General features: G+C 42.2%; 1 protein-coding gene across 1 annotated transcript in view; it reads right to left on the bottom strand.

Annotated features, from left to right (window-relative positions):
- Window positions 1-1804, bottom strand: part of ikzf2 (IKAROS family zinc finger 2) — a 91135-nt gene extending 89331 nt beyond the window's left edge. The window contains exon 1 of the mRNA XM_063005732.1: window positions 1612-1804. Coding sequence (XP_062861802.1) covers window positions 1612-1804 — 193 coding nt within the window. The remainder of the gene's footprint in view (window positions 1-1611) is intronic.
- Between the last annotated feature and the right edge of the window lie 14071 nt (window positions 1805-15875).

The raw sequence follows: 15875 nt of genomic DNA, 5'->3' as shown, positions 1-15875 counted from the left end.
TCTAATCATTCTACAATAGATCGAGTTCATTATTGGCCTCAAACATCTAAACACACTCACCAATAATTACCAAGTGAAAACAGGGTTTAGAACATATGCACTTTTATTTAGGGGTTACAGATCTGTACACACCCTGAGCCTAATACCTGGTTGATGCACCTTTGGCAGCAATTACAGCTTCAAGTCGTCTTGGGACAGAAGCTCTGAGCTTGGCACACTTGTTCCTGGACACTTGTGCCCGTTCCTCTTGGCATATCCTTGCAGCTCATTTTCAGCTCCTTCCACAGATGTTGGATTGGATTCAGGTCTGGGCTCTGGCTGGGCTGAAGCCACGCCTTTGTTCTCTCGACTGTGTGTTAGAAGGTAAACCTTCACCCTAGTCTGAGGTCCAGAGCGCTCTGGGGCAGGTTCTCATCAAGGATCTGGGTGTACTGAGCTGCATTCATCTTTCCTTCTATCAGGACTAGTCGCCCTGGTCCAGCTGCTGAAGAACATCCACACATCATGATGCTACCACCACCATGCTTCACTGTAGCCAGGTGATGAGCGGTGCCAGGTTTCCTCCAGACGTGACGCTCGGTATTTAAGCATCTGGCCACTACCATAAAGGCGCGATTTGTGGAGTGCTGCCTGGATGGTTGATCTTCTGATAGGTTCTCCCATCTCCACAAGGATACGCTGGAGCTCTGTCAGAGTGACCCTCGGGTTCCTGCTCACCTCCCTGGCCAAGCCCCGTCTTCCCCGATCACTCAGGAAGAGTCCTGGTGGTTCCAAACTTCTTCCATTTCCATGCTCTTTAGGACGTGTAAAGCTGCAGCAATGTTTCTGTACCTTCTCCAGATCTGTGCCTCGATACGATCCTGTTTCTGAGGTCTGAAGATCATTCCTTTGACCCCCCATGGCTTGGAGTTTGCTCTGATGTGCACTGTCGACTGTGGGACCTTATACAGGCAGGTGTTGGTGATCCCCAATTATATAGTATCACACACGTAGTATCACACACGGCTGCTATTTATGAACCACCAAAATCCTAATGACAAAATCGAGACATACTGAATAGCGCTTGTGACAGCAGGCTAAATAGCTATTGCTAAATGTTAATGCTAATTTCGTGGCGTGCTAGATCGTCAGTGTAAGCGAGTGCACTGATACGACTTCCTGTTTAGTACAGATGTTTGTGGATTGTGACCCCAAACTGGTGCACACTGAGCTTTATTTTATTTCACCACGAACGATACAGCCCGCCGTTAGCGCTAGCAATGATTCCTCACAGTTATAGACCAGCAGCGCTAATCACGTATCCGCTTAACTGCTGCTTCACAGCCTGGATAAGCGACGCAGTTTGGATCTTAACGCCGGCGCTAATGCTAAATCCTACCAGCTGGCTGATGGCATCCATCTTTTAGCACCAAACATTCTGAGCGGCGGTCGTAGCTCTGCGGGACACGTCTGCGACTTTAGCACACACGTTATACGCCGCTGATGCCCGACGCCAGCCTGCTTGCTTGGCGTGCCCGGCTTCTTCTGCCCGAGGTTACCGAGCTACGGTGCGCCATGCAGCACGGCATCTGCTACCGAGCCCGGAACGATGTGCTGAATTAAAAACGTTACGGACTCGTGTCGACCCTTGTGTGTCGGGATGCTCTTTGGAAGACGCGGTTCCACGCTGGCACAGACGGCACGGGTGCGGGACGGACAGTTTTGGGCAGCCGAAGTCACCGTGGATACCAACCGTGTTTGCCGTGCCCACATGGGCGACTTCTGGCTGCTTCATCCGCCCTGTAGCTTGCAGAACATGCACCATGGGGACTGGTGCGACAGTGGTAGCTTAGTGGGAAGAGCTTTTGGGCTATCAATCAAAAGGTTGAGAGTTCGAATCCTGGCTATACCATTCAGCCACTGTTGGGCCCTTGGGCAAGGCCCTTAACCCTGTCTGCTCCAGGGGTGGCGTATAATGGCTGACCCTGGAATCCAGGGGAAAAGAGCATTTCCTTGTACCGTACACGTGTGTGTGTATACATGACAAGTAGAGGCGTTCTATTCTATTCCTTATGGGGTAGGAGATGCAGACCTGACGCTACAGCGCCACCATCAGGCCAATCAGGCTGATCTTAAGTGCTGAACAATTCTCATTTCCATTTTGGTCTGTAAGCTAAAGAAATAAACTCACTCACTCACTGTCTTAACCGCTTATCCGATCAGGGTCGCGCGTGGGGGAGGGGGCGGGGGTTTCTGGAGCCTATCCCAGCTTTTCAATGGGCGCAAGGCACACAGTAACACCCTGGATGGGGCGCCAGTCCATCACTCTCTCACACACACACACACACACACACACACACACACACACACACACACACACACACACACACACACACACACACACACACACACACACACACACACACACACACACACACACACACACACACACACACACACATTCACCTACAGGGCAATTTAGTGTCTCCAATTATCCTGACTGTGGGAGGAAACCGGAGCTCCTGGAGGAAACCCATGCAGACACGGGGAGAACATGCAAACTCCGCACAGAAAGGACCTGGACCGCCCCGCCTGGGGATCGAACCCAGGACCTTCTTGCTGTGCCGCCATAAAGAAGTAAAGTCCTAACTAAACCTACAGGGTTCCAGAACTTCGAATGTTTTGTGTATTTATGAAACTCATCTAAAGTTTAAAGTTCCTCTTTTCCCTCCTGACTGGATTCTCACGTCCGTCTCCGTATCCGAACTTATAAAAAATTCTCCTTTCAAGCGGAGATTAAAGCACAGACGAAACTTTCCCGACGATTCGATAAATTGCGTTTGACAAACGGCGTCCATCCTCAGCGCCCGTCTCCTGCGAAATGAAATTCAGCCAGACAGAACAAAGTCCGGCTCTCGCGGCTCTGTGGAAGGAAGAACTTCAATCTGAAGAACAAAGAGAGGCATTTCAGACGGAGCCCCGCTTTGATTTTGGACGGGGTCTGAGCCGACACCTCCTGACTGTTGTTTCGGAGAGATCTCGGGAGATTTTCTGACCCCAAACTCGGAGGAAATTGGTGAAAGTAGATAGTGAATTTTAACTCTCGGGGTCGGGAGGCGACAAAACCTGAGATTTACTGCTGTTAGGGCATCAAATTTATTAAAAACAAAAAGCTGATATTTGATTTTCCCTATGCCAAGTTCACACCACACGACTGGATCTCTTGTAATCGGGAGTCTTTCAGATCGGTGTGGCTTTCACACTACACGACTGATCGGAGATAGGGGGTCACACACTGCACCATCTACCACCGGGAGGAATCTTCTACCATATAGAAGCACTTTGTAGTTCTACAATTACTGACTGTAGTCCATCTGTTTCTCTGCATGCTTTGTTACCCCCTTTCATGCTGTTCTTCAATGGTCAGGACCCCCACAGGACCCCCACAGAGCAGGTATTATTTAGGTGGTGGATGATTCTCAGCACTGCAGTGACACTGACATGGTGGTGGTGTGTTAGTGTGTGTTGTGCTGGTATGAGTGGATCAGACACAGCAGCGCTGCTGGAGTTTTTAAACACCGTGTCCACTCACTGTCCACTCTATTAGACACTCCTACCTAGTCGGTCCACCTTGTAGATGTAAAGTCAGAGACGATCGCTCATCTATTGCTGCTGTTTGAGTCGCTCATCTTCTAGACCTTCATCAGTGGGCACAGGACGCTGCCCACGGGGCGCTGTTGGCTGGATATTTTTGGTTGGTGGACTATTCTCAGTCCAGCAGTGAGAGTGAGGTGTTTAAACACTCCAGCAGCGCTGCTGTGTCTGATCCACTCATACCAGCACAACACACACTAACACACCAGCACCATGTCTGTCACTGCAGTGCTGAGAAAGATCCACCACCTAAATAATACCTGCTCTGTGGGGGTCCTGACCATTGAAGAACAGCATGAAAGGGGGTAACAAAGCATGTAGAGAAACAGATGGACTACAGTCAGTAATTGTAGAACTACAAAGTGCTTCTATATAGTAAGTGGAGCTGATAAAATGGACAGTGAGTGTAGAAACAAGGAGGTGGTTTTAATATATAATATAGCAGTGGTTTATCACGCTGATATCTGGGGGTTTAAATCTCAGTGGTGCTATTGACAGGCCAGGCGTCTACACAGACATGATTGGCTCTGTGTGGGCGGGGCATACAATGTATACACATGAATAATTAATGTACACAATGGACAACAGTGGATCTGGTCCTCGTTTTTACACTTGTTTTTACATCTGCTCCCAATAGGGGGCGCCAAAGCGGCTTTATCTCCATCTCACCCTGTCCTGAACGTCCTCCTCTGTCACCACAACCACTCACTACTGTCATGTAGACTCTCATTTTCACTCTATCACTGATCAGTCCTGCCACTCTACGCCACCCACTCCACCCTCTGCACTCTCTTCACCTCTCTAGCACACCCCCCAATAGTCTGTACAATCCACCCTTCGCACTCTCAAGTATTTAAACTCCCCTTTCATCACCCCGACTCTCTGGCTCTTAACTTTCCCTTTACACACTGACCCTTTAAATATGCTGCTGGGGGTCGCTGACTGGTCCACGTTATTAAAAACTTCCGTCCTTTTGCTTCAGCAGCTCAAAATAAAACAGTTTTTGCTCAGCCTGGAATGAATAAATTTCCTGTGATTAATAACAATAATGTTCATAATGTAATGTAGTTAAATGATTAATATAATGACGTGATCGTGAGACTAATAAACACTGAAACGTTCATCAGTTTTATATTTTGCTATAAAATACGTTCCAAATAAAACTCCATTACAAACACAAAAGTTAATGAGAAAATCATGATTTATTTAATAACATCGTTTGATTCTAGAGGCTCTTTAACCAAAAAATAAATTAACTTCATTACACGGCGACACTCGACTGATCGATTACTGCTTGGTTTTTTTTTTTCTTTCGGTTGCTTCAGAAAGAAATATCAGACTTGGTACAGATTTTACCCCGGATGCCCTTACTGATACAACCCTCCTATTTCTATCTGGGCTTGTGACCTGCACTGAGAGCGAGCGCACTGACAAGTGTGCCAAATGTAAAATTTTAATCATAATAATTAGGGAGTTTTTTAATTATTTTAGTTAAGGGTGCTGTTCATTTTTATTTTTAATCATATTAATGAAAGGTTTTTTATTTTTATTTTTTACTTTAAAAAAATCTAATCTAATCTAATCTATCTATCTATCTATCTATCTATCTATCTATCTATCTAATCTATCTATCTATCTATCTATCTATCTATCTTATCTATCTTATCTATCTCATCTATCTATCTATCTATCTATCTATCTATCTATCTATCTATCTATCTCCGTCCGTCCGTCCGTCCGTCCGTCCGTCCGAAATCCTCATTTTTAATTTAACAATTTAATATAAATAATTTTTAAAAAATTGTCTTATAAACTCAGTAATTACAAATCAGCATTAATTAACAAGTAGGTTTCATAAACTTTTATGATACTCATTTATTTATTTGTTTATTTCTTTTTTTTTTTTTTTTTACCACCCTGCAGACTGGTAGCCAATTTTGTTTGCTTCAGGCACTTTTAATTGCCCGCTAGGGGGCGCCCAGCCAACAAGTAGAAGAGCTGAGATTATAATTATTATCTTTGTATTTATTTATTTATTTATTTATTTATTTATTTATTTATTTATTTATTTTTGCCCCCAGCAGATTAGTGGCCAATTGTCACACCAAGCCTCTGTGTGCTCTGGTGTTTTGATGTGCCACACCCCTCTCTCCATGAGCACACTAGGTCTCCTGCCATGTCACGAACGGGGGCTACGGCGAGACAAAGGGGCGGACACACACGCAGAGATGCAAACACTAAGAATTTATTAGTAACAAAAGCTAAACACAAAGGCTAGTAACATAGCTAGTAACAGGAGCTATACACAGGAGCTAGTAACAGAGCTTACAGAGCATAACCGAGTCCTAACCAAATGTCCAAACCAAGGTAACACCAGAGCAGTTCAAAACAAGCCACCAGAGCAGTCCAACAAAGCAACATAATAACAAAACACTTCCCCCTGTGTGTGCTCCAGTGCACCTCTTAAATACAGGGCAGCTGGAGCCAATTAGTTCAAATGAACCAATCATGTGCTGGGGCGTGGCAGGAGACCTAGTGTGCTCATGGAGAGAGGGGTGTGGCACATCAAAGCACCAGAGCACACAGAGGCTTGGTGCTGCAGGCACTTCCTATTGTGCCTGTAAGGGGGCGCCCAGCCGACCGGTAGCAGAGCTGAGATTGGAACTCTTTATCACCTTCAGGTCCTAGCAATCGTGTTTCACCCGACACCACGTTTTACAGTTTTATTTCCTGAGCTGTTCAGTGTCCTTGTGAAAACAGTTTCTCACCACACGGCTCATATAGAATCTAATATATTTTTTATACGTCTGTGTGTTTACGGCTCTTCTGAGACTCTGGGTTCAGACGGCCGCCCGGACGGCTCGATGTTTGACGCATTTATATCTGGACAGTGATGGAGGGAGGTGAGACAGGACGGGGTGAGACAGGACGGGGTGAGACAGGACGGGGTGAGACGGGTACCTGGTTAAATCTGCAGCTGGAGCGTCGAACACCGAGTGACATTTGGAGAGTCGGAGCAGAAAGAGATTCTGGTCCTTTAAAGCTTCGGGGGGAAACGAGAGCGTCACTTTGTTCTGTCAGTCACACAGACTGCAGTAATAACCCGTCCACACTCTTCTCTTCTGAATCAACATCACCGTCTGCAGCCCCATTCAGCCCACCGTGAGATGAATGCCAATGCCTGGGGTCTTTATGCCTCTGTGTCTGAACAACAGTGTTTCATTAACAGATAAAAACACATCTGGGCATGATGTTGTGCCAACACGATAACCCAAAACAGCACAGCGCAATATTCAACTCCACGAGTTCGAGTCTCAGCTCTGCTACCGGTCTGCTGGGTGGGAAAAAGACGGGACAAAAAAGTGGGCGGGGTCTTGGAGGCTGTGTAAGGACCCTAGTTAGTGGAGGAACGTGGAGATCAGCAAGTGACCGACTTCATGCGCTGATCCACCAAAGTACGGGTGAATAAGAAGGGGTCGGTGGAGCAGGGACATTTACATTTACATTTTCAGCATTTAGCAGACGCTTTTATCCAAAGCGATTATTACAATACTGTAACAGTATACAGTCTAAGCAATTGAGGGTTAAGGGCCTTGCTCAAGGGCCCAACAGCAGCAACCCGGCAGTGGTGAGGCTTGAACCGGCAACCTTCTGATTACTGAACCAGTACCTTAACCACTAGGCTACAGCTGCCCCACAGGGACGTGTCTGAAAGAGGGCGTGTCAGGACAACGTACCCTCCTCGTACACCATCGAGGTCTCCAGCAGATGTAGAGGAACTGGCTACGACTAAACTGGGAGAAAAAAAGGAGAAGATGCAGAAATAAAATAGTAAACGGCAACATCCTAAAAAAGGAGGCACTTTTTAATCAGAATGCAGCGCCATACCTCTGCCAGCCGTCGTAGTCCGGGGAAAATGCAGGAGTTTTATATCTGATTCCTCTGAAGTTGCTTTTATTGGGCGACACCGCCGGGGCAGCAGAATCGGCAGGAAATATAAGATAAAACGAAACCTGACGGCGTCTCTTCACTCGCCCGTTTATTCCAACACGACAGTCGAACAGGTTAAAAATACGACGCGAGGAATAAAGTATGTGAACGCCCGACATCTGAGGAACACCTTCCAAAATCAGTGAGGCGTGCAGACTGGAACAACAGCCGCCCTCCTGAGGAGCTTCTCACAAGACTTTCAAGTGTGTGTGGGAATTTGCGCCGGTTTAGTAAAAAGATGACAGCATTTGTTTACTAGCTTCTAGTATCTCCAGGTATCCTGACTGCACGTCTTTGGACTGCGGGATGGAACCGGGGCACCCGGAGGAAACCCACACAGACACGGGGAGAACATGCAAACTCCACACAGAAAGGACCCGGACCGCTCCAGCTGGGAATCGAACCCAGGACCTTCTTGCTGTAAGGCGACAGTGCTACCCACCGAGCCACTTATGCACTTTAGAATCATGCAACTACATTCTTTTAGTGTCTGTTTTATCACCACTTTATCCTGGTCAGGGTCGCAGTGGGTGCAATATATCTGGTGAAAACCCGGACGGGTTGCCAGTTCATTAAAGGACACACACACACACACACACACTTGTAGCTCTAATTAACCTGACTGCACATCTTTGAACTGTAGGACAAAACCGGAGCACCCAGAAGAAACCCACACAGACACAGGGAGAACATGCAAACTCCACACAGAAAAGATTCAGACTGCTCCATCTGGGAATTGAACCCAAACCCTTCTCTCCTGAGAGGGGACAGTGCTACCCACCAAACACCGAACCACTTACGCATTTTCAAATTATGCAACTTCATTCATTCACTGTCTGTTTCACCACCGCTTTATCCTGGTCAGGGTCGTGGTGGGTGCAATTCACTGGGTGTTAGCTATGAGACACCCTGGACAGATCGTCACAGGACACACACACACGTAGGGTGATTTCTAGTATCTCCAATTAACCCAACTGCACATCTGTACTGTGGTAGAAACCGGAGCTCCTGGAGGAAACCCACGCACACACAGAAAGGACCCGGACCGCTCCACCTGGGAATCGAACCCAGGACCTTCTTGCTGTGAGGCGACAGTGCTACCCACCGAGCCACTTATGCACTTTAGAATCATGCAACTACATTCTTTTAGTGTCTGTTTTACCACAGCTTTATCCTGGTCAGGTTTGCGGTGGGTGCAATTCACTGGGCGTAAGCTAGGAAACACCGGACGGGTCACCAGTCCATCACAGGACACACACACACACACAGCTCTAATGAACCGGACTGCACGTCTTTGGTCTGTGGGAGGAAACCCACACAGACTTGGGGAGAACATGCAAACTCCACACAGAAAGAACCCTGACCGCTACACCTGGGAATCGAACCCAGAACCTTCTTGCTGTGAGGCAAGTACATCGTTTGTCACATTTGTACTTCTACTTTGTTCCTTCACGTCCTTTTTTCCAGGCTCTGCAGTTTGGTTAATTCCCCGTCCACACACTCTTCAGAGAGCTCCGTCTCCTTCCTCTCCAAAGCAAGCGCAGAGCCAATCAGGGCAGGGGGCCCCAGGGGGCCGGACACCGCCGCGGGGCAGGCGCGTTTATAAACCCAGCGTAACAGGCCGTGGAAGCAGATCCCGACTCTCCGGGGTCGATTTCTACCTGATCAAACGGAGCCGAGGTGGCAGGGCGGTGAGGGAGCTGCAGCGTGTGAACGTGGGAATTATTTTACATCGGTGCCGTTTATCCCGGGAATTGCTTTCATCTCTTACTTTTTAAACTCACAGTGAACATCGAACAAGCAAAAACGCTACCAGCACACTGAGTTCGAATCGGCTGGGCGCCCCCTAGCGGACACAATCGGCAGGGCAGCAGATGAAATTGGCCACTAGTCTGCTGGGTGAGAAAATATGTGACTAAAAATTGGGCGGAGTCTTCGGCGCTGTGCACAGATGCCTCAAAATGCTGTACAGAAGTGGAGGAACGTGGAGATCAGTGTGTGACTCCCCATGTACGAGAGTTATTTGTTTATTTATTTATTTATTTATTTATTAAGTTATTTATTTATTTATTTATTTATTTATTTATTTATTTATTAAGTTATTTATCATTTATGTATCTATGTATCTATGTATCTATGTATCTGTCTGTCTGTCTGTCTGTCTGTCTGTCTGTCTATCTATCTATCATTTATTTATTAATCTATTTATTTATTTATTTATTTATCATTTTTTTTATTGATCTATTTATTTATTTATTTATTTATTTGTCATTTATTTATTTATTAACTAATCTATTTATTTATTTATTTATTAACTAATTTATTTATTTATTTATTTATTTATTTATTTATTTATTTATTTATTTATTTATTTATTTACTTGTCATTTATTTATTTATTAACTAATCTATCTTTTTATTTATTTATTTATTTATTTATTTATTTATTTATTTATTTGTTTGTCATTTATTTATTTATTTATTTATAAACTAATTTATTTATTTATTAATTTATTAATTAATTTATTTATTTATTTATTTATTTATGTATTTATTTATTTATTTATGTATTTATGTATTTATTTATTTACTTATTTAGTGCACCGCTGTGACGGCAGATCTATTGTACACCGCTGCGAGGGCAATGGTTCGTCTCAGAAGAAGAAAACATCATTGTGAGATTTTGATATGCGGGAGCGTGAGAGGCGGCGTCCCCTGCCGCACTGCTAATTAAAATCTGTGTTGTGCTGATGCGCTCGAACCGCCATCACTGAGCTGCGTGAATCACGTCTGGAGCTCAAATAAACAGAAGTGAGAACGTGAGAACATCGTCTGGTTCCTCAGCTGTAGGATGCAGCCAGAAATGAGGACAAGGCCTTCCGAGTTCCAATCTCAGCTCTGCTACCGATCAGCTGGGCGCCCCCTAGCGGGCAAGATCAGCAGTGCGCGTGGTGCAGCAGACAAAATCGGCCACTAATCTGCTGGGTGGGAAAAGACGTGACTAAAAAGTGGGTGACTAAAGGCGCCTGTACAGAAGTGAAGTACGGGTGAATAAGAAAGGCTCGGTGGAGCACACACGCGACGGAGGGAGGGTAGGGTATGACACAGGAGAATATACCATCAGGGTCTCCAGCAGAAAAAGAGGAACTGGCTACGACTAAACTGGGAGAAAAAGGAATATAAAATAATAATAGAAATAGGAGTGTTGTGTCAGGAAGGACATCCCGGCGTACAAAGTCTGAGCAGCAGGGATATCCAACAAGCTTTTGGTCAGGTGTCCACATATTTTTGGCCATACAGTATACTGTATATTAAATTATTAATAATAATAATAATAATAATAAGAAGAAGAATAAGAATAAGAATAAGAATAAGAATAAAATAATATTAATAATAATAATAATAATAACAATAAGAATAAGAATAATAATAGTAATAATAATAATAAAATAACAACAATAATAATAATAATAATAATAATAATAAAAATGATAATAATAATAATAACAAAAATAATAAAAATAACAATAATAATAATAATAATTATTATTATTATAATTATTATTGTTATTATTATTATTATTATTAACCTCAAATGTATTCCTGCATCATTACATAAACTCTTGATATTTAAATTTAAACTTTAATTGCTCTTTTATTAACAAATACATAAAAAACAAACTATTTTGTACAATATTGTTTAGTAGAATGCAGCAGTAGCAGAAACTAAACACACACATGAACACTGTGATCACTTCTTATCCGAGATCTTTTGTTTTTTTCCTTTACAAGCCGATCAAACTAAATTGTCTCTTTATAAAGTCTCAGTCAGTAAAAAAAGGAAAGTAAAGTCGTTGTAAGTGGATGATAATCACTGTGAGCACTTTCAGCTCTGAAACGATTTGTTAAGCAGGAGGAGAATCGGCTGTAATTTTATCTTACAGCTTCAGTACGTGGGAACATTTTCATCACAGATTAGATCTTTATTTTCATAAATGATGCTTCTTTATGTCGAAGCACTGAGAGAAAGCGCAGAAATTCTGAACTCCTCGGTTCGAAACTCGGCACCATCTAGTGAGCGTAATTGGCAGCAGACACGTCCCTGCTAGGGCGGGATGACCGGACTATGTGGGCGGGATCTTGAAACGCTGATTGGCAGATAGAGGCACCTGTGCAGAGTGCATGGGTGGGATAGGGTTCCGCTAAGGGCTGATAATATGGGCCAAAGGAGGCGTGAGCAGCAATATACCCACCTCGACCAGTCAGGGATCCTCTATATATATATATACTCCTACAGTGAGCAAGCCGTAGCCCAGAGGTTAAGGTTCTGGACTAGTAATCAGAGGGTCGCTGGTTCAAGCCCCACCACTGCCAGGTTGCTGCTGTTGGGCCCTTAAGCAAGGCCCTCAACCCTCATTTTTCTTTCTATTTTATTTTTGCATTTTCTCCGAATTTAGCGTAGCCAATCTGTCTTCCGCTGCTGGTGGATCCCTGATTGGTCGAGGAGGGTATATCGCTGCTCACGCCTCCTCCGACCCGCACGCAGCCCTTAGCGGAACCCTTATCCACCCATGCATTCTGCACAGGTGCCTCTATCCGCCAATCAGGGTCCTTACACAGCGTTTGAATACCCCGCCCACATAGTCCGGTCATCCTGCCCTAGCAGAAACGTGTCTGCTGCAGGCACTGCCGATTATGCCCGCTAGATGGCGCCCAGCCGACCGGTGGCAACACCAAGTTTCCAACCGAAACATTCCGTTAACTTGGCACGATGCTTCTGGTGTTAAATGTGGCATCACAGAGGGGGCAAATACTTTTTCACAGTACTGTATACGTCCCTTACAGCTTCTACTTTTGTTGTGAACAGCTAATAACGACGTACATGAGATGATACGTCATCGTCTCCTGATCATCAGTAATTAATCCGCTTTAATTAAACCCGCTGTAATTCGTAATTGCATCAGTAATTTCCCCTGAGCGGCGGGAGCAGGAAGTGATGAGCGTTCCTGAAACAGAAGATCCTCCTCACTTACGGTGTATAACCGCCCGTCAGCGACGCCCAGCCATCCCTCCCGCCGTCCCGCACCGCCTGATATTTCAATAGGTCATTGATTGAACCACGTTCGGCCCCTTTTGTACGGCCCCGTGTTATACGACGCCAATCTGCCGTGGGCATTCATGCCGGCTGCGGTGCCCAGCTGTGTGGGCTCGAGAGAGACTCGCCTCATTCACGACCAGACCAGAGACGCCACGTGTGATGCCGCTATTGTGAGAGGAGCAATCAGCGCCACTGGCAGGATCCGAGGAGCGAGTGATTTCCAGAGCCGCGGGAAAGCGGTACTGAATAGAACAAAGCATGTTGGGTAAAAATTTATACTGAACTCTTTGATGTTTTTCTTGAAAGGATGGATTTATTCACCACAGCTTGTAGTCTGAAGCCTGACAGAATTATAATTTATACAAATGATTAAAGACTACAAGCATTTAGCACGATTTCTATTATAAACATGATCAGTCAGTAAGAGAGATGTTATAACCTGTCAGTATTTTGGGTTAGTTTTGCTGTTGTAAGTAGCTCAGGTTTTATTTGTACTCTGTACATTCCAGCCCGAGGGTCGATCGTTGTCCCCGAGTACATACTCACCTCCCTGAATCCACTCTGACGTGATTTTGGAGACAGGCGTGATGTCCCCCAGGGAGCAGAGCTGGAGAGAAATGATGGAAATGTGCTGAGGAATCCATGCAGGACCCGGGCTTCAATCTAAAAATAATAGTCATAAAATAAAATCAAGTCAATAAAATCTGTACTGTGTGGTTTGCTCTTTTTCTGTTGTATGATGCTCTCTCTCTGTACACAGACACATTTCCCATCATTCTACACTACAGAGAAGAGGGCGTGTCTACATTCTTACCTCCCTTAAAATGCTCCTACTGAGGCGCCTTAATTCTGAGTGATGATCTGACTGAATAACGAGGGAGCGTCCGACGCCTCCTCAGCGCTGAAGATCAATCCCAGCATTCAGTGCAGCACGACTTTATTCACAAAGAACTACAAACATGGTGGACGAATCATGGTGGAGCAACCAATGGAGTTCTTGTTGTTATTATTATTATTATTATTACTATTATTATTATTATTTTCATTATTATTATTATTATTATTATTATTATTATTATTATTACTATTATTATTATTATTTTCATTATTATTATTATTATTATTATTATTATTATTATTATTACTATTATTATTATTATTATTACTATTATTATTATTATTTTCATTATTATTATTATTATTGCTATTATTATTATTACTATTATTATTATTATTTTCATTATTATTATTATTATTATTATTATTATTATTATTATTATTATTATTATTATTATTATTAAAGGTCCTCTGAGCATTCCCTTAATGTTCCATTTTGGTTGTATGAATGTTTTATTATAATGTTCCCTCAACATTATTTTGTCCAGTTTTCTTGATGTTCTCAGAACGTTTTTTAAAAGTTATTCATAGAACGTTACCTAAACCTCATTTGCAACCATAATTTAACATACTGGGAACATTGTCTTGGTATGTTTTAAGAACATATAAATAAGGTTTAATTTAAATAAGGTCCTCTGAACGTTCCCTTAACGTTCCATTTTGGTTGTATGAATGTTTTATTAGAACATTCCTTCAACGTTATTTTGTCAGTTTTTTGTCAGTTTTCTTAATATTCTCAAGACATTTAATACAAGTTAAAGAACAAACCCAAACACATTTTTAAATGCTTTAAATGTTACTTTAACAAACTTTTAACAGAACTACAGATAATGTTAATCCAGGACAAAGTTAATCCCTCTGTCTCTGTGATATATTGGATGAAGGAGATTGCAGGCAGAGAGAGAATCTGTTTAACTCTGCACATTTATTCTCAACACACACACACACACACACACACACTTTCAACCCGTTACATGTGCATTCACTTAGTAATTCTACCCTCATTATCTTATCTAGTCATTAAATATTTACTGCCACCTTCTAACTTATTATTATTAAAATAATAACTGAATCACTCTGATAACATTTGCTATAATGGTCTAATTCAAACAATTCATGTGACATAAACTGAGGCAAAATCAATGCAAACATATTTATTTTAAAAAATGTTTTATGATCATCAATCAAATTCAATTGAATCAACGAAACATGAAAAAAGAACAATCCCTCAAATTTTCTATCCCTTATAAACTGAGGTAAAATCAGTTAGAATATATTGTATTTATTATATATTATTATTATTATTATTATTATCAAGCAATTAATGTAAATTAATCAGTGGAAAATGGAAAAAATATATATAAATTCTAATGTAAATGAATAAATGGAAAATAGGGAAAAAACTAATAAAGTTAGGTAGTAATTCAGGGCGTCTCTGCATTCTCCACCTGCAAAGTAAACAAAGAGGTTTTTTTTTTTTTAAGTATTTCTGCATATTTATCAGTACATGTAAAACATTTTACACTGTAACCAAGTCATTATGGGCAGCTAAAATACAAAAGCTTCCTTCAAGTTATGTTGCAGTCTTTAATTTAATTTAAGTCTTCAATGTGCAAGTGTTGTCTGTGGCTCTTTATTAATGACTGAATTACTCGTATGTGTGATTTTACAGTGAAAATCAGGAAATAGCATTATTATTATAGAGGTACATGGTGGTATTTAATATGCCATAAAATAATTAAACAGCCAGCTTGATTAAACAAAATTAAGAAACAAAATCATACTAGTGTTGTGGATGTTTTAATATGTATTTACATATTGTTTTTTTTGTAAATATTGTTTCTGTTTTTGTATTTTAAGTAATCCAACTAATCAATTAATCAAAAAATATAATCACCAGATTGATTAGGAAAATAATCGTTAGTTGCAACTCTACATGTGAGCTGAAGCATTTTTGTTTTGTGCATACACGTTAGTTTAGGATTAGAAACTGTTCAGACAAATGTAGGATATATGTCATATTAAAAATACAGGGGAAAAAAAGGACTAATTTAGTCTAATTATTTATTTAAAATTTTTTTTTTTTAATTTTAATATTTTAAAAGCTATTGACGTTATTAATATACTGAATACTTTAAATGCTATTGAAGTTATGAATAAAAATCTGTTTTTGCACTGATGGAGGACTAGACGACGACTAACACAAACTGTGCAGCAACAGATCAGCTATTGGTTGCTTCCTCAGTCTGCGCTATTCT

Source organism: Trichomycterus rosablanca, chromosome 12 (genome assembly GCF_030014385.1).
Source record: "Trichomycterus rosablanca isolate fTriRos1 chromosome 12, fTriRos1.hap1, whole genome shotgun sequence".
Classification (NCBI taxonomy): domain Eukaryota; kingdom Metazoa; phylum Chordata; class Actinopteri; order Siluriformes; family Trichomycteridae; genus Trichomycterus; species Trichomycterus rosablanca.
Note: the sequence above shows the minus strand (reverse complement) of the source record. Positions and strands in the feature narration are given on the sequence as shown.